The 24,636-nt window shown below is 40.6% G+C and overlaps 3 protein-coding genes across 7 annotated transcripts; 2 read left to right on the top strand and 1 right to left on the bottom strand.

The window, feature by feature from the left end:
- The first annotated feature begins 1,068 nt into the window (after positions 1-1,068).
- fgfbp2b (fibroblast growth factor binding protein 2b) lies at positions 1,069-2,676 on the top strand. 3 transcript variants are annotated; one of them, XM_036000115.1, is made up of 3 exons: positions 1,070-1,302; positions 1,348-2,008; positions 2,318-2,676. In XM_036000115.1, the coding sequence occupies exons 1-2, from the start codon at positions 1,204-1,206 to the stop codon at positions 1,987-1,989; spliced, it is 741 nt and encodes a 246-aa protein (XP_035856008.1). In that variant the 5' UTR covers positions 1,070-1,203; the 3' UTR covers positions 1,990-2,008; positions 2,318-2,676. The 3 variants fall into 3 exon arrangements, with proteins under 3 accessions (XP_031132888.1, XP_035856008.1, XP_035856009.1); XM_036000116.1 differs by having other exon boundaries at positions 1,074-1,296; XM_031277028.2 differs by having other exon boundaries at positions 1,069-2,008.
- Positions 2,677-6,479: 3,803 nt separating this feature from the next.
- On the top strand, positions 6,480-8,365 carry LOC116034355 (fibroblast growth factor-binding protein 1-like). 2 transcript variants are annotated; one of them, XM_031277031.2, is made up of 2 exons: positions 6,480-6,521; positions 6,865-8,365. In XM_031277031.2, exon 2 carries the CDS (start codon positions 6,884-6,886, stop codon positions 7,571-7,573), a length of 690 nt encoding a protein of 229 aa, XP_031132891.1. In that variant the 5' UTR covers positions 6,480-6,521; positions 6,865-6,883; the 3' UTR covers positions 7,574-8,365. The 2 variants fall into 2 exon arrangements, with proteins under 2 accessions (XP_031132891.1, XP_035856010.1); XM_036000117.1 differs by having other exon boundaries at positions 6,481-6,730.
- A 6,482-nt stretch (positions 8,366-14,847) lies between these two features.
- anxa5b (annexin A5b) lies at positions 14,848-24,636 on the bottom strand. Of its 2 annotated transcripts, XM_031277021.2 has the most exons (13): positions 24,416-24,636; positions 24,065-24,112; positions 19,885-19,969; positions 19,412-19,506; positions 18,467-18,580; positions 18,225-18,315; positions 17,659-17,738; positions 16,993-17,043; positions 16,204-16,297; positions 16,001-16,096; positions 15,840-15,898; positions 15,392-15,514; positions 14,848-15,285 (listed from the first exon to the last, which is right to left on the bottom strand). In XM_031277021.2, exons 2-13 carry the CDS (start codon positions 24,065-24,067, stop codon positions 15,223-15,225), a joined length of 954 nt encoding a protein of 317 aa, XP_031132881.1. In that variant the 5' UTR covers positions 24,068-24,112; positions 24,416-24,636; the 3' UTR covers positions 14,848-15,222. The 2 variants fall into 2 exon arrangements, with proteins under 2 accessions (XP_031132881.1, XP_031132880.1); XM_031277020.2 differs by lacking the exons at positions 24,065-24,112; positions 24,416-24,636 and having other exon boundaries at positions 19,885-19,978.

Genomic DNA, 24,636 nt, shown 5'->3' with positions numbered 1-24,636 from the left:
TGTTATTTGTTCGATTTTTATGTTTTTAGCAGACTTTAACAAACACCATTTCCCACAAGCCCTGATGATTGCTACCTAAATGTCAGGGCTTGACAAAAAACACAAGGGCTAGTAAAATGAGTAAATGCTGAAGACGTTTTTAGACTGAAGCGATTACTGAAATCTCTCTGTGGTGGAACCAAACAACTCATACATCTGAAATGTGATATTTTATTTTATTAAGTTCATCATGTTTTTAATGTTGAGGAAAAAATATTTTCCTCTGAAATCTAGTGGAGTATAAGTATAAATTAGCATAAAATGGCAAAACTCCAAGTAAAGTGGAAGTACTTCAAAATTGAACTTAAGTGCAGTACTAGAGTAAATGTAGTTAGTTATGGCACCTTTGAAAGCGTGAAACAGAAGGTGAAATAAAGCACTGTTTGGCTGCACAGCATCAGTGTGTAAAGATTTAAGATAAAGATTTCACCATCTAACTGTGTGTGTACCTCTGTTTGCAGTGCAGCAACAAAGTCTCTACAAAAAGTGAAACTGCATCTTAAGATGACCATGAGGTTTTTATTCTTACAGGGTCACAGATCTACTTTAAACCCTCAGCAAATAACTTCAGGCTGCAATTTGGCACCGGGACCTCAGTCTTCTCCTCCCCCTCTCCCCCTCATCAATAGTCAAAGAACCTCTTATGTTTCTTTATATAATCCCTAGCCACTCTTTTTCACAACATTTGGCTTCATGTGTGTACCGTCCTTTAAACGTCTTTCTCTCCTTCCCCCTCTCTGCTCCCATAGACCTGTTGACCTGCTTCCCTTCACCCCTCTTCCTCCTCCCTGGGTTTAGGTTCTCCCCCTCCTCATCCATCTCATCCATCACTTTTTTAAGTTTTGAACATAGGCCTACCACACAAGCTTCATGTGGCCGCTTTCGGTGTGTGTGTGTGTGTGTGTGTGTGTGTGTGTGTGTGTGTGTGTGTGTGTGTGTGTGTGTGTGTGTGTGTGTGTGTGTGTATGAGAGGAATAGAGGGGGTTAGTGCTGGAGGAGGAGTTTGAGTCCTTCAGCTCACCTGAATAATACCTTCTTTGTGAGCTTCAGCCTTATAAAGTCTCACTCCGAGGCTTTCTACCCTTGCACGCCTTAACCTTCTGTGCGGAAACATACGTACACATCATCCCGTACCTTCATCCGCTAGCACACATTAACGCCGTCATGAGAGCCAGGATGAGAGTGGCGCTGCTGTTTCTGGCAGCAGCTGTTTGTGTGTCAAACGCTCAGAGCAACAACAGCAGCAGCGTCAACAGGCAGCAGCAACAGCAGCAGCAACAGCAGCAGCAACAGCAGCAGCAGCAGCAACAGCAGCAGCAGCAGCAACGCAGCATCTGGGATGAGGCCATCAAATTCAGCACCAAGACCAAAGACTCCTGTACCATGGTAGTGTCTGGAGCCGGGGACTATACTCGCCTGCGTGTCTCCTGCAAAGGTCCCAGCCAGGGCCAGACCCAAGGACGCTCCTACTACTGTGACTTCCAGGGCAAACCCAACCTGTGCCGCGCCTACAACCTCAACCCTCGCCACTACTTTACCCAGATGATGTGGGACATGAGGAAGCTGAGCCACGCCTGCCAGGGACCCAAAGTCTACCGCCCAGTGATGTGCAAGAGATACCCCGATGAGGCCCAGATGACCTTCCTGGCCTCCTGGCCCAAGACCACCACCCCTAAGCCCTCCAAGCCTGTCCAGGAGCCGCGTAAACCAGCGGTGCCGGCCCAGAACAAGCCTGTCACTACTCCTAAACCTGTCAAGCCCCAGCAGCAGCCAGTCAAGCCCCAGCCAGGCAAGGGCCCCCAGACCAAGAAAGTCACCCCCAAGCCTGGGAGGACCACTATTCGTCCCACAGAGCAGACTGACTCCAAAGCCTCCCGCATCGCCTCTGAGTACTGCTGGAAGAGCTTCCACGGCATCTGCTCCTACTTCATCAGCTGGTTCCAAAACTGAGGCGATACTGCAGACACAGGTGAGTTTAAAAAAAAAATAAAGATTTTAGAGTTTAGTAAGAGGTAGGCTATAGAAGTTACAATTATAAGTGTGAGAAAGACTAAGCTTTGTGGTTGTTTTGGTGTGGATGAATTAAACTGGGAACCACTGCAAAGCCAAAAGTCATATCAGTAGTGATTTGCAAAATGTTAGTCATGCACTCAGTAGTCTAGCTCGCTTTATACACTCAGCATAGTTTATGGAGCACTTTATCTCTGTGCAGCCTGCACATTCACAAGAGAATGTATCTCTAATGAATCACAAAATCCTAATTTTTCTGTTGTTTCAGGTTGGAAACATAAGCGTCAGAACTCTTTTCGACTCTCTTCGACCTCTCCAGGTTCTGTGTGGGATCCTCTGAAGTGATTTCGCCACCTTGCGAGGTCTGACTACCACCACTGCAGCATCTTACGGGCTGAGCCAAAAACACTCGACCTACACCTGTGTACAGTTAGGGGATGACTGCTTGTGCTGTCATGTAGTGGACATGTATTTTCTTTTCTCTGTAAAACACACAGCAAGGCAAAAGGTAAAATATGGCAGGCATGTGATTCTGTTTGTAAATGAGGTAAAATTCCATCCTCATGTCACATAAATGTTCAAACAACATGTGAAGGTAAAGAGAATAAAGTCAGAGTGGAGACCTCTCTTCTTCTGTGTCGCTCTGGGGGTTTTTTTTTCTGCCACAAGTTTTCGCACTCATTCATTCAAAGGAGTCCTTGTTTCTCTTCATCGCCGGCTGTAACAACATGTCTGCAGCCTGGCTGAGGGAGTTGTTAAGGGACAGACACAGACTGCAGTAAAGATAACACAGAGGGCGTCTGAGCAGAGCTAAACACTTCTTTGTATGAGCTGATGAATTAAGTCTTAAGAGGTACTGTGTGCCGGAACACAGGACGCCTGTGTGAGAGGAAACGCGTACATGGGGCCGCAGCACCGGCGTTGTTAACACAAACACACACAAACACACACATATAGCCATAGTGGATGAGGATGGGGGCTGCAATCACTCACTCATCACAGTGAAGTGTTGCTCCTTCGGTAATTCAACCCCCCATACTTAACAGTGTGTTGTTCAAACTCACATTTTAGTGGTGGACGGCGTACGCAGATCCTTGACTTAAATGAGAAAAAAAATAGCCTACAACATTGTAAAAATACTCTATTACAAGTAAAAGTCCTGCATTCAATCACATATTAACCCTTGTGTTGTCTTCGGGTCAAATTTGACCCGTTGTCTAAATGTCTATATCAGAAATATGGGGTTCTTTTTAACTACCTAATTTTGATTACCCAAAAATAACACAGATGATTCCATACAACGCGCTTTGCAAGTACAACAAAAATATCTACTTTCATTGAATTGTGTGTGTTTTGTTCAGTGTTTTAGCATTTGAAAAGAAATTGAAATTTTTCAAAACAGTAACTGGACTGAACGTTGACATAGGCTATGCCATTCTGTGATTATCCTTCCCTTAATATTAGTCTAAAAAAATGTCATTATTTCTTCTTTTTAACTCAAGAATAAGGTATAATTTCCTATAAATGAGGTTTATTGACCATGAATTCCAAAAACAAGTGTAAATCTAGTAATGAGTTGGTGATAGTAGTGTTTATACATGGTAGTGAAAAGAAGCGTTTAAACGTCAAAGTGCCAAAAACATTGAAAAAAAATGCACCAAAAGAAACAAAAACGAGCAGGAAAGAAGAAGAAAACAAACCTCCTTTTCATGTTTTTGGGACTTTTCTCCAATATTTGCTTATTTGTACAATATTATATTATTAGTCCTTGAACGGATATTTAAATGAAACCATCTGAGAAGTTTTGAGCAGAAATGCTACCAACTCATTGACCTCTAAACATGACAAGGGGCAACACCCAGACATAAGCCAAAAACGTTAGGTTTAATCTTTAGCAAATGTATCGTATATTAAATAATGTAATTAAAAATGTATCATGTTTCTTAGTGTAAACCCCTAATCTGAAAAGTAGCTATTAACTAAAGCTGCCAGATAAATGTAAAAAAGTAGCCTACAATATTTTTCTCTGGAAAGTTAGTGGAGGAGAAGCATAAAGTAGCATAACATGCAAATAACTCAAGTAAAGTACAAGTACCTCATAATTGTACTTAAAGTACAGATACTTGAGTAAATGTAGCTACTTTCCACCACTGATCACATGTAAATGTACTGTTATTCAGTCATGGTGAGGAGGCTGCTGAACCTCGAACAACCACAAGATGGTGCTGATGAGAGCAGAGAGGTCACCATTCGGAGTAGCTCGGGGGAGCAGAGGCCCGAGGGAACCGGGTCAGAGTGGCGAAATAGGGAGAGCTACATGCACACACACACACACACACACACACACACACACACACACACACACACACACACACACACACACACCTGCCACTCTTTACTTACAGTAAATGTACTACTACCACTAGGCTACTGCTTCCGACACAGTGACTCAGTGATAAACAAACTACTGTAACTTGTGACATTATTGGACTTGTGCCCATATGAACCTGTATAGGGCTCCTTCCTTGTTACTTGTCCAGTTCCTATGGCCACTTGGCCAGTGCGAATGCAATTGGTTTTGGGGGAGAGTAGTATAGTAGATCTGTTTAGAAGTGGACTTTCCCCATAACTACTAACTCATGATGTTTGGTTCCCACCTGCAGCAGCTGCGTCATTACAGGAATGAAACATGAAGACAGGGTGGGGCTGACTCATTAACTTATACCTTTGTGGAAACAGTGGTGTGCTGTAATCGGATATGTAGGTCAACTTCACAGCATCAAAAAATTATCAAATGTATAAATAAAATGCAAAGTTATGGATGTATAAGTTAGCGTACAGTTCCTTCTATTTCATATTGAGTAACTACGAACAATCTTAAGACTAATATATACTTATTGTGGCTTGTGTTGCCTTGTTTTTGTTGAATGGAGAACTCCTGTAATGTAATTATTTTTTGCAACAACTACTAAGCTATTTGCATCAACTTACATTCAAGTTGCCCTATCTGTTGTCCTAATATCCTACAAAAATCCAAACATGGGTTTTTGAATCTAATTTATGACATTTTGTCAACAAAAATCTGATTTCTACTGGACGTATGACCCTGTTTGTTCAACTGTTCAAAAAGGCAGAGACTGCTACTGCTGCCAACTAAGGATGAAGACTTCCTCTGACTTCTGAATGAGTACATAAAAGAGATCACTAAGTTAATGTCAGGATATCAAAGGAGGACGGAGGAACCAACTGAGAGTTTATTGAGAGAGAGGGAGTTGACATCTGGTAAATGTGTTACTGTTTGATAGATAGCAGTGTTTAAGACAGAACAAAGGAAGTTAGAATCGACAATGGGGTCAAGATGCCAAGATGCCTAAAACAGTAACCATTTTCTAGACTGTAAGGCCTTGCATTTAACCATATTATTTGAGCTATTTTACCTTTACTTTCAGTATTTGATTCTCTCCAGTTATAGCAATGTGTGTGAAACCAATAGTCAGCATTGAATTGTTCCATATAGCCTACTTATCTTACATTAACTTATTTTACGTATGTAACTTAAATAACGTAACAAACTTGGAAGTAAATAAAATTGGAAGTGAATAAAGTAAATACAAACAAATCAAACAAAGAAATAAAGTGAAATACAATGAACATACACTTGGACTTACAAAGTATTTAGGCCTACACCTCTTCACTTTGTTTTTTGTTTGATTTTAGCTGGAAGAATTCATGAAAAAAATATTTGTATAAATTACAAAATTCTAAACAATTTTCCCTCTAGCACAGTATGACACAGTAAATGCACATAAAAAGGAAACGCATATAACAATGTGCCTTATGAGTTTGAATTATTTTTGTTTTGGTATGTTAAATCTTCCAGAAAGTGCTTCTTCAATCATGTTTAATGATCACTTGACACTTTATGTTACATTAGCAGGTTGTATTGTTATCACAGGTCTTTTGTCCTTTGTTTTGCTGACACAAGTCAAACCACGTGTTAAGTCAAAAGAGGATCTCCTCATGGTTGAGTGCAGCAGCGGATTGGTGGAAAGTCGGAGACGAGCCTCCAAGAATGTGCGTGTGTAAAGTGGAGTTAAAATGTGGTCACCAGGCAAATCCACTCTGTGCAGACATGCAGATCCAACATCAATGTGGGTTTTCATTCTAATCTCTTTGATCTTTAATTAATCTCTCTGTTAAAGGCGGGAGTTCAGTTAGGACACGTCAGGTCAGAACAAAACACATTCAGCCTCTTCCCACAGAAACGACTGCCAAGATGATTTTTCTCAATGGAGCTGCGTACGCGCGCGCGCGCGCGTGTGTGTGTGTGTGTGTGTGTGTGTGTTGTTGGGCGGGAATGGTGGGCGTGCCGCAGCGTCTGTGTATGAAAGCCATGTGCGAGGCCACAGAGAACCACAAGAAGCAGCTTTACGCACAGCAGCAGTCGTTATTTTCGGTAGCTTAGAGTCGATGTATGTGACTTTCTTGTATGTACTGTATGTCTACTGTAGTAGCCTGCGGCCTCGTTACGTTCCACAGGCGTCTTTGAATTTACTGCAGGCTCAGTTTTGACTACACCTTTTTATATACGTAATTGAGCTAATATATTGGCGTAAAAACATCTTTGTTTACTGTTAATTCACAAAATAAGTGTTAGTTTACGTCTTTAGAAAAAATATACGTACGAAATACCAATGAATGTTTTCTCAGCCTATATAGCCTAACTCGTTTGTTTGTTTTTTTAAATTACGCGATGACCTGATTATTTCCATCACAGAGGTTCTGACCCTTTTTAACCCTATTTTGTCCTTTTAGATATCTGCTAAAAGAAGATATGTTGCTGCTGAAGACTTTCGCTCCCTGGTTGCTGTTGGCCTTCCTTGGAAAGCAGGTCTCTCTGTCCTCCGGTGCGCGCAATAAGAACCGAGGAGCGGACAAGAGCGTGACCCCAGCCCCCGACAGAGCGCAGAGGGGCGGCGGGAACAAGCCTGCAGCAAGCGGCCGGGGGAAGTTCTCCATCAAGGACAAGATGCAGTGCATGTGGGAGGCAAAAGACGTCGGGGACACGGTTCGGCTGTCGGTAAAATGCGAGGACCGGGAGGCGCGCATCAAAGGCGAAGCCAGCGATCTGCAGTGTAAATACAACGCCAAACCTCAGAGCTGCCCGGAATACCAGACCGACACCCAGGGCTTCTGGAAACAGGTGGCCCGCGCGTTCAAAAGACTGCAAGGCAAAGTGTGCAAGGACGACCGGGCGCTGGTGAGGGCTGGCATGTGTAAGAGCGCGCCCCGGGATGCGCACTTCAAGCTGGACAGGTCCTCCGTAGCCTCCGATCAGTCCGGAGAACCGGAGACTCCCCAGCCGCCGCCATCTCGCTCCATCTCCACCGCTGCGGCTCCGTCCGGACCGACAGCCTGCGCAGGGCGCGCGAACCACCGGAAAACGGCTGAAGACAATTGCAGCGGCTCGTGGGCCAGTGTGTGCAATTTCTTTCTAACCATGTTGCAAAGTGACGATTGTTAGCTTCAGATCTATGTGGACACGATCAGACAGGATACAGAATTTAAAATCTTTCATTTTTAATCAGTAATAGTCAGATTTTCTCTGTGCATTTTACTGAAGTGAGCTGAGGTATTTTCAATTATACCACAAACACCAGTAGCTATATGGCTACTCATGCAGAAGTGGATATTATAAATAAATATATATCATGTATCACCAGTGGTGGAAAGTAACTACCTGTCTTAACAGGTACAACATTGAAGCACTTGTAGACCTACTTAAGTAGTTCTACATTTATCTGACAGTTGTAGTTACTTTTTAGATTTAAATGTTCATCCAAAACATGTGATGAGATGATTATTGTAGATAATCAACTGTTGTCTCCACCTTGATCAACTACACCATCAAAAAGCTGCTCACACATCAATGTGTAATAATAATCCAAAAAGTTGACATAGAGTAACATAACATTCCGAAAGTGACCATTCTGTATAGTGAATACTTTTACTTTGACATTTGAAATCTTTTGAATATTTTTTCTTGGCTTTTCGACTTTTTAATAAATCCACATCATCACTCCAAGCATCTTTTAAATTTACATTCATGACCACTAAACACAGATACAAACATGGAAACCAACCGCAAATTAATGTTGCCTTGAAGTGCTTTCAAAGAGTTGAATCTTGGATTTGGAGAATTGTTTTATTATTATTTGTAATAGAGTACTTGTACAGTGTGGTATTGTTCTATTTGACCTGAATGCTTTAAACCCCACTGTATTTATACACCACAAATAAATATTTTCTATTTATACAATGTGTCCTGTTGCCTTGAACAATATGAAACATAACTTTTATTTGGGAGAAACAGAGGGATGTATGAACACTGTGTGAACATGTGGATAGTGAAAGTAAGCATTAAAATACCCATTTTATCAGTTTTTCTTCTCTTATTCAGTCGTAAATATCTTATTGTCTTAAAACATTTCCATCCACTACAAATCACCTTGTTTTAAACATTTTCTAAATCAGGTGTCATTTTGCTTCATTTCAGTGCAGAGATCACCCTATTCTGTCTCATTTCTTGAAAACAACAATCAGAATCAGAATACTTTATTGATCCCCTCAGGGAAATTGTGTGCAAACCTAGACGGTAACACATATGCACATCTTTCTTGTCAAGGTGCTGATTAAAAAAACATGTGATTTTCTTTCCTCCGAAGGACTCCCAACATTGTTGAACACTCCCACATTAGAAAAAGTAAATTGGGTCTTTGTTGGGTACAGTCTGTACTTTTTCTAATGTAAAGAAATAGACGTTTTAACAGGATTAACAGTGTTACGAGTCTTTGGGAGGCAGAAGCTCTTTTAAGAGACTTATTTTCGAAATATTTCTTAAAGCATGATGTTTAATAGGTTGTACTGGCAGATTTTCTTTTAAGGGTTGATATAAACCAAATTTGCTTGAAAAGATGAAGATTTTGTCAGTGTGAAGAACAAGAGTTTTCAGTGCAAAAACTTTTGTGTAAATTTTGTCAGAATACACTTTTTTGAGCAGATTGAACTGTGTGAACTACACTGACATGGCCTCGGGTTAATCTACCACACACTCACGATGAAAGACTCTTTTTCTTTTTCATACACGCAAGTTGAGTGATTGTACATGGCATCCAAATATAAGGCTTGTTCCTCCAGTTTCCTGCAGCAGTCTCTAATTACTTTCTCAGAGACAGCAGCCAGCTGCATTAGGAGCCATTTCTGTATGGGGAGAGTAAAGACTGCTAGGATCGAGCTGTGTGTGCATGTGTGTGTTGTGTGTGTGTGTGTGTGTGTGTGTGTGTGTGTGTAATCCCTGAACAAGTGCAACCCCAGATGTGTGTTTTATGCTTTTCTGTCTGCTCCTGACCTTCTTCAGCTCCGACCTGCTGCTCGTTGTCTCCTCACAGACACTTAAAAAAGACGAGAGATTTACACCTTTTATGTCATTTAAATCCGCTCTCTTTGATGCCACAAAAGGGATTTTTGTTGACATCATGTTTTACTGACTCCTTCAACCAGAGCTCAAGGACACATTCCAGAAAGGAGGAAGTAGTTAGAGGTTAGAGGTCAAAGGTGAAGCAGGAAATGAGGATAGCATCTGAATGATCAGCTGCCTCCTCCCCACCTCTGATAGTACTCATGTGGGTTTGTTTCTTTTATCTTCAATTAATTTTATTTGTCACATCCCATCAGCTCCTTCAACTTGTGCATGATTCATCGGGCAGTCTTCGTGTGTATCCTCATTTAGGATCCTAGTGGCCTGAGGGTAGATGCTCCTCCTGAGCCTCTCAGTGCTGGCCTGGTGTATCCGGTACATTCTTCCCGACCTCAGCACAAAGAAAAGTCTGTTACCTGAGTGGTTTGACTCTTTAATGATTCTCCTAGCCTTTTTTCTTGCAGCGTCTAGTGTATGCCTATTGTATGTTCAGCTGAACGAATCTCTGCAGGGCCTTGAGGTCCTGTTCAGTGTCGTTTCTGTACCAGGCAGTGATGTTTCCTGTCAGGACTCTCTCGATGATGCAGGAGTTGAAATTCCTCAGTATTTTAAGGGGATAACCAGAATTTCCTCAGGTGTCTCTGGTGCAACAGTCTCTGTCTTGCCTTTCTCACCACTGAGTCAGTATGCAGCACACAGGTCAGACCCTTTGTGATGCAGACACCAAGGTACTTTAAGCTGTCCACCCTCTCCACCGAGGACCAATTGATATATTCCCAAAGTCCACCATCATGTCTTTAGTCTTTAGACATTCATGAGTAGGCTGCTGTCCTCACCTCTTAATATGTTAGCTCATGATAGTATGGTGTGTGTGTGTGGGTGTGTGTGTGTAATTTCTGCCTTTATTATTAGAAGGTGTTTTCAGTGGAATTTGCTTTTAGGCAGTGCCAACTCTGTACAATATTTATCAGGATATCATCAACACCACTGTGATGACTGCACCTGCTGATTAAATGTCAGTACACTTCCTGCTCTCACCTTAGTTTTCTTTATAGTTAGCAGCATGGTGGCCCAATGGTTAGCACTGTGGCCTCACAGCAAGAAGGTTCTGGGTTCAAATCCAGATTGTTCCGGTCCTTTCTGTGTGGAGTTTGTATGTTGTTTGCGTGGGTTTTTTCTGGGTGCTCTGGTTTCCCCCACCATCAAAAAACAATGTACTAGGTTCTCCAGTCAGTGCCCTTGATCAAGGTACTGGCTCAGATCTGGAGTTGGTCCCTGGTGTAAATGACTGCCCACTGCTCCCTTGAGGGATGGGTTAAATGCAGAGAATGAATTTCGCTACATGTATGTGACAATAAGGTACCTTTTACCTTTTTAGTTTACACGTAATAGTTCATTTTCTCCTCATTTAGTTTGTTGACATTTTGACCTCATACACATTACATTCACATTGCAACATACTTAGCAAACATAGTTAAATTGGCATTAAGTCCTTCTCATTTCTATTTATTTTGAGTTACCAGTGCTGCTGGTCGCTGCTGTAGCTGCTGGTGAGACATCTTGGCATTGCTAAATAATGATTCTCTCCCAAATCAATTATGATCTTAGAGACAGATGTATTGTTCTCAGAGGTCAATCAATTTAAGGAGGTCCAATGAAGTACAGTATACTGATGCCTTTACTTTGGACTGTCATCTCTCTACTTTCCACTTTCAAAGAAAAGCAAACAAATAAAAAAAAGTATACGTCAGTCCTGAGCCGAAACCGAGATTACTTAACTGATGTCATTTGAGTCATTTTTGTATACTGTCCTTTCCAAAGCCCCTAGCTACAACAACAACAGTTTTCACAGGCTGAATAGTACTCCTCATGACTAGTAAATTGTGCCCTTTTAATGTCACACCGTACAGTTTTCTATGATGTGTAAAGTACTACAGACTACAGGCCTATTCAATGCAAATCCTCCCATTAATCCTGGTAATATCTTCATGAGGTGAAGAAATCCCTGAAGGAAAACACATTATTCTCAATAATCATCAACTCACCTGAGTGATATTTAAGGTATGGGTGTCCTTTTTCCACTTATATTCGTCACAATGGCTGCAGGTCTCGTCTTGTTTCTTTTCCACACGCAGGGCGGCAGGGTTGATGCTTTACAAACTAAACAAACACCTGTGAAAGCAGCAGCTTTTGACTCCTCTGCTCAAAGTATTAAACCTTTTAAAAGCCTTTTGAGCTTTCAGACCTTTTAAGTAAAAACCTGAAAACATAAAACAGCAGACAATGTTTTCTATCTCTTCAATCTAACTTGTTCCCAAAGACACAAAACTAAGAAAATAAGTTTTCCTGATGAACAAAACAGGTGCAAACATGTCAACGTGGTGCTTAGGACTAATGGTTTCTTCTTGTGAGCATTTATCGTATAAGACTTTGATGTCAAAGCAGCCATTCTTTGCTGGATTTAAGGGAAAAAATCTGATTCGCTACATAAATCCCACCAAACATATAAGATGTAGAAGGCTTTGCTGGATTTGCTACAATCAAGTGTGGCATTTTTACTCATTTGTTTTATGATTTTTCAAATTTTTAGAAGCTGAAACAAGTACTATTTACAAGAAGAAAAAAAAGCAAATAGGCTATTAGTGGATAGAAAAACGTTGGTGTTATGTATGGAGCCTAGAACCTTTTCTAGGATTTTAGGAGCAGAAAGCCTGGACTGCCAGAGCACGCCTTCAGGAATTTAGACGTTATGGATTTCCACCACCAGATTACTCTCAAATCTACGGATTTGTGGTCACGACTTTGTCAGGTCATGAAAGCAGCTGAGAAAAAAATCAGCCCATGGCTCTTTCATTTAGGATTGACAAACAAAATTGTGTGGGATTTTGTTTGCAACTTTTGATCTACTCGTTCTAAGGATTAACAGAAATGTTCGAAAATGGATGTGGTCCAAGTACCCCACTTAAGGCCCTAGGCCCGATTTGGCCAATTTGGCTTTTGTTTTTGCTTGTAGAATGAATGAAATGATTAACCAACGGTCAAAATAGTTGCTGATTACTTGTTTTGCTGATTGACAATTTAAGTGAAATGCCAGCAGCTGTATGCAGGAGGATAGTATCAGCTTTTGGCATTTTTTTTGTTTCTGCAGGATAAAGTTTGATTTTAACCATTTGTCATTCAGTCCTTTTTCTTCTTACTCTGTACATTTTGCATTTTATGTATATTGATAGCTGCCATAAGCTTTGCTGGAAAGCAAACTTCCCAGTCAACTTGAACTTGAACTACTGTTTGTAGTTCACAGAGCCTCAGCCAGTGTGATGAAGGAGAGGAGGGGCACTGGATGTCAGGAGGGGCTGAAAAAAGACATCAAAACACAACTCAACGCTTCACTAAGTACTTGAGACTTGACCTACAAAGCTGAACAGACACATGCCCACCCAAAAACACACACAGCAGCGAAGTGGGAGGAGTTGGAGGTATTGTTCTTCCTGTGGCTCGAGGTGGCCTGACCCCACACCCTGCTGTTCGGACCTTGTTATTGGATGCTTGTTTCTGTGGCAACAATCAACGGCCACCGCTTCTGTAAAAAGAATAACAGAAAAGTAGTGTAACAGGACCTGTGATGACCCCTCCTTCAACACACACACATACACACACACAGACACACACACACACACACACACACACACACACACACACACACAGAACAAAAGATCTTCATTTGAAATAATTTTACTGACAACAGTTAGGCCTACCTGATTATTCAGCAGCTATTCATTTAGTTCTGTAAGTCAAAGCAACACACTAAAATAGAGAAAGAGCCAAAGGAGGCCAATTTTTCACCCTGTCATAGGCTACACATTACACGCTTACAGACCCAAAATACACACACATGCAAACAGGACATACATACTAGAGGTCTTTAGGGGTTTACCCGTAGGTTCAAATTTACGGTTTATACAGCTAACTCGGTTGGGGTCGGGTCCCGTTTATGGCAATGTGTGTGTGTGTGTGTGTGTGTGTGTGTGTGTGTGTGTGTGTGTGTGTGTGTGTGTGTGTGTGTGTGTGTGTGTAAATTTAGGGTAACTTCTGTAATTTGACTACTTGTTTCACACACTCAAAAGGTCAACCATTTAGTATTACCTGATAAAAGATATTGTATGAACACATACTGGATTGTATATGTTTGCTCATGATAGTAGGTAGGGTGTGTGTGTGTGTGTGTGTGTGTGTGTGTGTGTGTGTGTGTGTGTGTGTGTTCAAAGCATCTGTGGCCACAAGGTGGTACCAAATGACACGAGCGAGTGCCCCTGCTAGGTGAAGGGCTGTAGGTCAGGCAGCAAATTAGCTATGCTAGCATAACCGTCATTGGTTAGCAGCCGAAGCAACGAGCAATCATTGTAGTTTACAGTAAAAGCGCAAACAACCCAAGTTATCTTTATTATGCTAGATTCAACAAAACTGCAAGGCTGATTCTAAACGAGACGTGTTTGTCACCGTGATAGCAAGGGGAATTTTAAGATGAAATAACGAGTGGATTAGCCATGCGGTTTCAATCAGCAAGAGAGGAATCACAGAACACCTGGATGTAATTCACCAACTCTCTTGACAAGGACGATGGCCAGGCACAGGGTAGAAGGCTATGAGGTAGGTTAACTTGGTGATAGCAATCAGCTGTCAAATTGGTGCCGATTAGGTTTCTCCGGGTCAAATGTTTTTCAGCAATGCTACAATGTAAAAAATAATGCATAACAAAGTAAAGTCCTGGATTGTGAATTTTAGAAAGTTTTAGGCTATCAGTTAAATGTATTTAACTGATTTAGTATGGAGACATCTTTCAGAGAGCTGAATACTTTCTTGCATTGCATTATTGAATTAGGCCTACTTATAATGCATTAATGTAAGCTGGATTTTAACATTGTAGCCAAGCTGGTCAAAGTGAAGCTGCTTTTAACTATGTACTTTAGATATTATAGGAAACTTTAATCTGCCTTTTATAAACTGATCATGTGTTTTTGTATGTCAATTTGCTGTAGCTGTCAAATAAATGTAGTGGAATAAAAAGTACATTATATTAAATATGTAGGAGAAGTTGCACAATTACAAATAGCCTACCTAAAAATTTGACACAAGTACTTTCTGACTGTTTACTAGCAGTGATGGCTTGGGTGATGTAAAGCTGCTCTATCTCCCTCAAGTGGCTATGAGAGGACAGTGCATGCTCAACAGAAATGAAATAGGTACTTAAGAAACAGGTACTTGTACTTCAGCAGGACAGGATCAGTACTGAGACACAGCAGACACAAGAAAATAAAATCTGATATACTTCATCAGTTGTTTATTATTGCATATATTGTTGCTGCCATGCAAAGTGCAAACAAAACAATTGTAGTCTGATACTTTTGCAATACAAATGAATAACATTATATTAGTCATATTGAAGGGTATTAGACCAAAAGCTGCATTAATTAATGTGGACAGGAACAAAATGTTAGCTACCTTTCAAAGACATTATTTGAAGACATAGTTTAAAAAGACCTGATTGGGCCGTCTCTTACACACAAGTATGTTTTGTTGTGATACATTTTGACTTTGTGTTAGCTTCTTGTTTTGATGAGCCGACGGCCCAAAAAAAAGGCAGACTTGGAGAAAAGGCACTTTAGGTGTGCTTCCTGGTTTATTGCTTGTTGCCACGGTTACGCATCATCTCCACCACAGAGCAACAGTAAGGTCTTTCGGTAGTCGCCACCGGTGTCTCCCTGTAACACAAACACATGCAGAATTTAAGAAGCTTCATAGTATGGCAACTTACTGTGTGTGTGTGTGTGTGTGTGTGTGTGTGTGTGTGTGTGTGTGTGTGCGTACCTTGATCATGGAGAACATAGAGCAGGCAAACATCCTCCTGAACTCAGTTCTGATGTCCAACATGTCCACCTCACTGCGACTCACCATCACTCTGATCAGGGTGTCATCATCTGTTCCTGCCCCCTGCACCCAACAAACACATGAACACACAATGACTGTATGCCTCATAAATGTCTAAAATTATCTGACAGCACAAGCTTCTGTAAATATTAACAGCTAACGTGCATCTGAATCCAGACATGCATGAAAATACACGAAAACAATCATGAGTTTTAAAAAGTCAGAATTAAAAGCCCCAATGGCGACGTAGATTAGGACTCTTTTTTTTAGCAGCAATTGATTGCATTTTGCTGCCATTATAATGTGCAATTACTACTGATTTTATGGTGGTTGAACCATAGCATTGATTATACTTGGTTGTCCATTTCAGACACCTTTGTTGTCTTACCTTCATCGCATAGTACACGGTCTCCGCAAAATAGGCCGGAACGCTCCTGGCACACTTCACTTTAAAAAGGAAAACAGAAAAGACAAAAATATGTCATTATTATTCATATTCACCACCTCTCAAGAAGCTGACAACAGAACCAGCCTGCAGTAGTTTCATACCGACAGCCAGAAGCAGATCTTTCAGGCTGCCAGATGTTTCCCTCTTAATGCTCTCCTCCATCTCGAATCCAGCCAACTTCATGTATGCATCAAATACTGAAACACATAGGTTCATAATTAGTCTGGAATGGATATTATGGGAGACCGCAAAACAATTACAGAGGCTTTTCTAATTGCCTCAACTCTCAGACACACAGACAAACCTTTCCTAAGATGTTCTGCACTCCGGTTTCCCAGGATGGTGACAAACGATTGTTCATCAGTGCCGAACTTCTGCTCTCCTGCCTTGAAGAGGGCCTGTGACCACAGGAACAAACAGTACACATAATACGTATTGCGTGTCCTTCAAAAACAGAGTACATTTACTAAAGTATTGTACTTGAGTACAATTTTAAGGTACTTGAGTATTTCCATTTTATGCGACTTAAAACTTAATTTCAGTGGGAAATATTGTACTTTTTTACTTATGTGCTAAAGAGGAATAAGTTGAACAGATTAAGTCCTCTTTGAGCCTCGCTAGAGTTAGTGGTATAACAGAACAGAGAGAATCTATCAGCAATGCTATTGATAGAAACTGCAACTGGTTACAACAAAGTCTCTCACTACTAGGGATGGATTATTTTCACACAGAGGCTGTCCTAGATCAGAAAACATTCAGCAGAGAGGCAGCAAGCTTTAGAAGAAAATAGTTTATCTATGCCATACAGTAGCCTACTCCTTCACAGTATTTTTGTAATTTCTTTTATATTCAACCAAGACATTTTAAGGGGATTTTTACTCCCTCCCTCCAGTAGAATGCGTCATAACATAATTTTCATGTGCTCATATCTGCCACCCCTACCTCCAAAACACACACATGCCTCAAAGACCAGCATTTAGATCCTATCCACAAACTCATGTGACAGTCACACCCTCAGACAGAAAAACAGAGACACCATTGACGGGGGAAGAGCAGAAACAATTACTGACCAGCAACAAAACAACTGACTCACCTGAGCGTCAACCTCTATGTTTTCCTGCTGGATCCCCTTCTGCCTGTTCGCCTGAGGAGAGACAAAATGTTTCTGTTAGAGAGGAGACAAGAAGGGAGGAGAGAAGAAGAGGAGACAAGAAGAAAGAAGAGGACACAAAAATATGGGAGAGAAGAGGAGAGAAAAGGACACAAGAATAGAGGAGTGGAGAGGAGAAAAGAATAGAGAGGAGACCATTGGTGATTTTAGACCCTTTTTAGGGGGGCTCAAGCCTAAATTTCATCTCAGCCCCCCTAAAAGTCATAATAATAATAATTAAAAAAAAGAATAAATTTTTTTTAATATCAATTTTAGTGCTTCAAGTTAGACTTTGCAAACTTGTCTGTTAGTGACAGAGGAAAAACAATTACAGGTTCAAAGGGCTTGAAACAGGTTTAATATCCTGTGTCGCTGTCACCAATGCTATGCACCTGTAACCCCGTCAAGGAAAGGGTTAACAGAAACTCAGTTTTGGCCAATCGGGGTGGTTTTGCATGGCACTGTATCCGTGTCACATTCTCATTAGGGGCTGAGCCGCCCTAAAGGTCTGATCCTAGAATCGTCCCTGGAGGAGACAATGAAAAACGAGGAGACAAGGATAGAGAAGAGGACTGCAGAGGAAACAAGGATAGAGGAGAGGAGAGTTACCTGCAGCAGAATAACCAGAAGTCTCTTGAAGTGACCTGAAGTGTCACCGGCTATATCCTCCTCCAGGACGGCATCATACTCTGAGGTACAAACAATAATGTTTTATTTTAGCCCTGATCTTTAAAAAAGGTATCCTGTGGTTTTGTCACACGTTTGGGAAACAACTGTCTATCAACACAAACTCAGCTTTAAATCTGACTTATCATTTTGTCAGTTTAACAAAGTATACAGCTGCCAGAATGCCAAAATACATGAAAAATGACACGTGCCTCTAAACATCTACTCTCAACTCAACAAAAAATATAGTTTCACTATTTATACACACAAATACAGCAGAATAATGTAACCAATACATGAGATATATATATATATATATATATATATATATATATATATATATATATATATATATATATATATATATATATATATATATATATATATAGAGATAGATAGATAGATAGATAGATATAGAGAGAGAGAATACGGTTTGCATTTAATTCCAACTAGTTTCTGTGTGTGTGTGTGTGTGTGTGTGTGTGTGTGTGTGTGTGTGTGTGTGTTACCCTGTCTATAGGCAGTGACGATGTCCTTCACCTGCTGAGGTGTTCTGGAGGCGAGGACCTCCACCAGCACCTTCTCGTTGGTTCCTGCCCCCTATTGTTCAAAGAGGGGAAAACGTATGATGAAATGATATTTGAGTTTCCAGCTGCTCTGACTGCTAAATCTGTAGGTTTCTACTCAGAAACTCTCCATCTACAGCGCATAAGTCTTTGTTGGCCTTTTATCCGGCATCAGCAGCACTTACCTTGATGGCGTTGCGGAGCAATGCCACATCGTAAGCGAGGGGTGGGGTCATCAGACTCACTATCAGGGTCTCAAATTTGCCAGTCAGCTCGCTCTTCAGGTCATCTACCAGATCCTGTGAAGATACATCATGTAGCCTATTTCAATCAAATCCTGTGTGTGGCTGCAGTGTGACGCTATGCAGTGAAGGATTTTATGGTTGTTGAGTGTAGCTGGATTGTTTTGTTACGGTTAATGTGTAATCCTGTCGTGTCACATGCCATATTACAGTATATGGATTTTCTGATAATTATTTCTACTTTGATGTTGTATGTGGTCATTGGGTTTAAAGGCCTCAGTATGCTTCAAACACAGAGCATGTCGCATTGTCTGACAGCCTCTGAAACCCACTTAACCCGTGAAGCTCAAGTGGTTACCTAAGCAACATCTTAACTAGCAACGTTTAATTTCCGGGATTGTTCAGGTGCCGCCAATTCTGCCGGATGTCCCTTTTTTCGGCCGGATGTCCGTTACCTTTCACTTTCTTTTTGTTGGCATTCTAAACTCTGGCTGATTTATGAGGACTATGGTTAACTGCTCCTCAGATCTCTGCAGGGTAAAGCCAGACAGCTAGCTAGACTATCTGTCTAATCTGAGATTTCTGTTGCATGACTAAAACAACCTTTGAACGAATAGTTCAAATAGCTTATTTGCTTTATTGCTGAGAGATAGATGAGAATATTGATACCACCCTCATGTCTGTACTGTAAATATGAAGCTGGAGCCAGTTAGCTTAGCTTAGCATAAAGACTGGAAGCAGCCAGACTAGTTCCAATTCAGAACAGGTATAAACATTTTGCCTTTAAAACACACAGTAGTTCTTTTAAAGCTAACTGAGGCCTTTTTTAAAGTTTGAGCTCTTGTAATTTAATGTAATGTAATGTGTGAGCTGTTATGTCAGTCCAACCTTTCCAAACAGAGTTTTGTAGGCGGCCTTGATCTGCTGCCTCTGGACGTTGCTGCGAGCTACCAACAGCTGCAAGATGGCAGCCTCATCGGTCCCTACGGCAACAAGCACCATGGTTACTCAACCAAGCAGTAAGACAAACAGATTACATAACAATGAGCATGCTCTGTCGAGGTGGACTCTTTGATTACAATTTTTCACCTGAATAATTACAGCCTCCAGTCGAGGTCAGCAGATGTTTTTTCTCCCAAAGTGACTCACATTTCATCTCTGCTCGTGTGTTTATGACTCATTGCTGTCTGGGCGGGGCGCCGCACAGACAACGGGGATTACTACACTTAATGTTCAGAGAGGAAATCCCCATTAAACACTCTCTCATTGGTCTGTTGGAGTTGTACTACTGACTGACCCACCTTTAACGTATCACATTACACTGTGCTCACAGCAGATGTGCATACACACAAGCATCTTACCCAGCCCTTTCATGGCCTTGTACAGGGCCTCAGCATCTGTAGTGGCATTGAAGTTCAAACTGGCTTTTACAGTTCCTCTGTTGGCCTGCAACATGGAAGAAATAGACAGAGGAGGATTAATTCTGATGTTATATGTATTTTCTTTTCTAAAAAAATCCTTTTCGTAGGGCAGCCCATACTCTTGAATTCAGGAACTCTACTGTATTTCTAAATACATTCAAATGTTTTTTTTTCAAATGCAACACAAAGATAATACAATATGACAGAACCCATAATACACTGACAACTTCCAGCATAACGCCATGCAAGAACCTAACAACTATATGCGCACCTTATTGAAGTGTGTTTTTGGCACAGACCAAAACTTTAGCCATTGTTATTGACCAGACTGTTCCCATTGACCTTTGCCTTGTTGGCAAGCTTAAACCTTCCAAACATACCAGCAACAACATTTTACTCTCGCTAACTAAAGAAAATAAAATCATATTACTTAATTAGAAAGATATAATATATATAATTAAGTGGTTACTTAGAGAAACGTATGTACAGTATCATAAGAAGAACATATTTATTCCGTCTATGGCTTCTTATCAGATATAAAGTAAATGCTATGACATTGCAGACCATTCTTAATCAATCTGTCTCAGATTCCTCATATGCATAATGCCATTAAATACTTTCCCCCTATCTCCCAAATAATAAGTACAGAACACACTTAATCAGTCTTTACATTCATGTATACATACTGTACATATCAAACATTGTGTCTCAGATTTGTTATGTGCATACACTCATCGAAGACTTCTCCCTTTTAGATATACTTAATGAACTTTATGACTTACAGACTTCATGAAAATACATGCGGATGTGCACACAAGCTCTCACATCAAACTACTTATTTTCATACACTTCCCTTCATGAACAGCATGTCACCACACCACAATATTTTAGCCTTGGAATTGCCGCATCTCAGATTTGTTCAGCGTTTCAAATATGATGGATTATAAGGCTAATAATTTCTTTGAATGCGGAAAAAGTGTTTCAGACAGGCAGACTGATCTATACTGAGGACAGTAAGAATGTGATAAGGCTGAAAAACATGAAGATTGATTTTAGTAAAAAGGCCTCTTTCTGTAACAATGCTATACTCATTCCAGACACTCCCTAAAACTGTGACACATTAACAATAATATAGCCAAGTGGTTCATTCTTATTTCAGAGGGAGAGATGTTTGGAGAGGAAAACCACGGGAATGTCTCTGGAATTCTGACCCTGAAAATCTAGAGGAAAAAAAAAAAGAAAAAAAAAAAAAAAAAGTGGGACATCCAAAAAACAAGTTGCTGTTAACAACCAGGATTCTGTCTTTTTTTACAGGCAGGAATGCCAAAATGTCCACGAGCTATCCATCCTCATAAACACACTCTGCACCACAAGCTAAACTAAAATCTAATCAACGTGCAGATGGCTGCATGGACAAACAGCTGAACAAGGAAATATTTAGAACATCAACACAACACAACGCAGACCATTTCCACTGGAATGTTAGACAGATTTTGCTCCTAGAGAGTAATAAGTTGGTCCTATGGAGCAAGCTCAGACATGACTGGAGGCTGGGGCCATCTGATGGAGGTATGTTGATCCTCTATACTGTGCAAACAGAGACTGACACAACTGGTATCTCTGTTTTAAAGCAAATACAGTGACACCAAACAATCCACAATACATTCAGCAATGCTTTTATTAAGAGAAGTCCTATATTGTCATCTAATGCATTTTACTGCTAACTGCATTACTACTGTCTATATTCAGAGATTGAAGAATACGGCTGGCGTTATTCTATATTTGTCTTAACTAACAAGTTTGTCTCTCAACAGTTTCTGACTTCCCTTCCATGTTTGTGGCACTCCAAGCAAAGCTGCAGCTACTCTTGAGGACCCAAAAGGTGATGCCCCCTGTATCCTTTATTTGGGAATTCAAAGCGTAGTTTACATTCTTAAACGTTAAAGTTACATAAAAAGTGGATACTAATATTTTTAGACTCAAGTGTCCTTTTTCAAGTGACAATTTTCAGGCAAAGAAAAATACAAACACTGATGATGGACCTTCAGTGAAGTAGGAGACATCTTGCGGTTAAAGTTTTGCAGACTCAGAGATTCAGAATATTTCAACCAGGGAGGAGTAGATGTATCTTAAAAAATTAACAAAGTGGTTTATGTAGTTTTTGTGGACAAACCATATCAAACACAAATTGTTATTCATAGGAGAGTATTTTTACATCTTTAAATGTCATGTAGGGGATCTTTAAATGTTTGAATATGAACATTTGACAGTTTTGTCCGAAAATGTAACTCTTTAGAATCAGAAGGATCGTGTAGAGAAGCTCTGGGAAATAAAACTGTTTTTAAATGCATAAAAAGGAGAATGGCTGGATTAATTAATTTGGAAAAACCTTGAAAAAAAAAACATTTTACAGAATTTCAGGTCTTTTTAAAATCATCTTGGGTTGGGGTGGCTAAAAATCTGGCTGCAGCCTGAAGTCCCTTATTTTTTTACTGAAGACTTAAATATTTACACATGGGCCACAAATATATATAAGCACTTTTTGAAAAGGCGTTAAACATTTTTTTAAAAAGGTCCAGTGTGTAGGAATTTCTCCCATCTAGCGTTGAGATCATATATCCCAATCAACTCTCTCGCGCCACACAGTTCAAAGTACGTATTACAGCTATGGTAGCCTTCACGCTTCAAAAAGCCAGTCTCTTGCTCTTTTCAATATCTTTAATATTTAATATTCTTTTTCTGGGCGAAGAAGAAGACTCCTGTTCCTGAAATTTGGATTTTGAATACGTGTGGTCCTCCATGTTTCCTTCTTCAAACTTGCCGGGGCCGGGAAGCTACGATACCCATTAGCAGCATTAGCAGCACCTATGACTTTATCATGTGACAGTGAAAACGTGAAAGGTGGAGCAGTATGTCCTGTATGTCCCTTACCGGCTAACGTATTTCAAGATGGCGCATGAATATGGAGCGTCTACCCCAGTTCATGCAAATGTAAAATTTCAAGCCGAAAGGAATACATTGGAATTGATGGTGGTGGTAAATATTCATGAAAAAGGTTTGTGAATGAGCAACACAGATTTTGATAATGAACAACTAAACACATTACACACTGGACATTTAAAGCAGCTGGGTGCTCTAGTTTTTAGCAAAAGATTAACGGGAGTAAATATTGCATTTGTTGGGCACTTTTTGCAGCTCAAGGATGGTGTATAGTATGTGGGACTAGCTTCAAATAAACCACAGTGCCTGTGAGCGTGTCACACAGTGCAAAGGTGTGGCTCACTTATTTGTTTTGAATAGTTCAACAAGGTCCATGGCACAAAGAAATGCTGTCTATCAGGCTGTGGTCTAAAATCGATGATGTCCATAGATGTCTAAGAAAGACACTAAAACTGACTTTTGCGAGCCTTTCATAGAAAAGAGAGGTTTGGTTTATTGCCCAAGACTAAACTGTCTGCAGTGTTGCATCATCACAGCTGATTATCATGAATATAATAACATTTTGATGGTAACATTAAACTCCACCAAAGAAAAAGAGAATTGATTCATTCCCCTTTAAGAGAGGGAGGGTGGCTTTAAACTCCAAGGCTACGTGGAAATGGGTGTATTAAACATAGAGAGAGTTGGAGAGACAGCTACAGCCCCCCCGAATGGAATGGAGCCCATGAGTCATACAACAAACTTCCCCAAAGGAAACCTCCACAAGCATTAATAAAGTTTGCTCGGTTAAACTGTCCATTAGATAACTTCAGAAATGCCCTTAATTAAAGCAACAAGTTACACATTGAAGTGTACATACTGTAAATGGTTGCTGAGCTCATAGTTTTCTTTATCATTAAACAGATGTACTGCCACATCTTCTACATTTATAGAAGAGAATGGGCTTTTATGTTTAGTGCAAACTGACAGGTTATCTACAGTTGTAAACTCTAACCAACGTTTAGATAAAAAGTCTTAGCATTATATAATCTGGATAAAAGTAGGCGTTGTCTTGGAGTTAAGAGGGTATCAACTTTATGAGTCATAGCCTATAGGCTATTTGCATGAATAACGGATTTGTGCAGTTATTATTTTAATCATCCGTTTATAAAATGTTATAAATGAAGGTAAAATGACTCACCATTTTCTTCTTTTCTTGGATGGGAGAATGTGTGCGGAAAAAAAAGATCTGTTGGAGAGAATAAAACGCTGTTTAGCAACGAACCATTGAATACCAATCTCTCTCTCTCTCTCTCTCTCTGAGAACCAGGTGTATCCAGTTTAAACTTCTGCAATTCACTTTTTCTTTCTGGTTGTTATGCGGTGTCCGATCCCCTCTCTGTGTCGCGTAGCTGTCACACTTCCTGACATGTCTGTCTTTTGTCAACAGGTAGACCCTGGCTGTTCCCGCTCACCTGGCGGCTGCTGCTGAACTGGAATATCTGAAGGTAAAGCGATACACTCAAAAAACAACTGTTGGGGTGAAGCTTACCGCTGAGTAGCAGCCGTCAGATGGAGCTCGGTGAGCGGGCAGAGAGATCCGGCGGCAGAGAGAGAAGAGAGGAAGAGAAGAAGGGCTGCTGCAGTAACCCACTCGGAAAAACTCTACGTTGTGCGCGTGAGTGTGTGGCTGCGCGTGGGTGGGACACACCCCAGTGGTGCACACGGACTCTGGTACAGCCCTTCTCCAAAAGCACTCTGGGAAATGTTGTT

The sequence above is a fragment of the Sander lucioperca genome, chromosome 4 (assembly GCF_008315115.2).
Source record: "Sander lucioperca isolate FBNREF2018 chromosome 4, SLUC_FBN_1.2, whole genome shotgun sequence".
In the NCBI taxonomy this organism is placed as follows: domain Eukaryota; kingdom Metazoa; phylum Chordata; class Actinopteri; order Perciformes; family Percidae; genus Sander; species Sander lucioperca.
Note: the sequence above shows the minus strand (reverse complement) of the source record. Positions and strands in the feature narration are given on the sequence as shown.

Excerpts from the sequence above, each read along its gene's own strand:
- fgfbp2b (XM_031277028.2), top strand. The coding sequence starts at position 1,204 with ATGAGAGCCAGGATGAGAGTGGCGCTGCTGTTTCTGGCAGCAGCTGTT.
- LOC116034355 (XM_031277031.2), top strand. The coding sequence starts at position 6,884 with ATGTTGCTGCTGAAGACTTTCGCTCCCTGGTTGCTGTTGGCCTTCCTT.
- anxa5b (XM_031277020.2), bottom strand. The coding sequence starts at position 19,978 with ATGTTGCAGGCCAACAGAGGAACTGTAAAAGCCAGTTTGAACTTCAAT. Across the intron at positions 17,044-17,658 it reads TTCTGGTTATTCTGCTGCAG|GCGAACAGGCAGAAGGGGAT; the intron begins GTAACTCTCCTC and ends GTCTCTCCTCAG. Across the intron at positions 15,899-16,000 it reads AGATCTGCTTCTGGCTGTCG|TGAAGTGTGCCAGGAGCGTT; the intron begins GTATGAAACTAC and ends TCCTTTTTAAAG.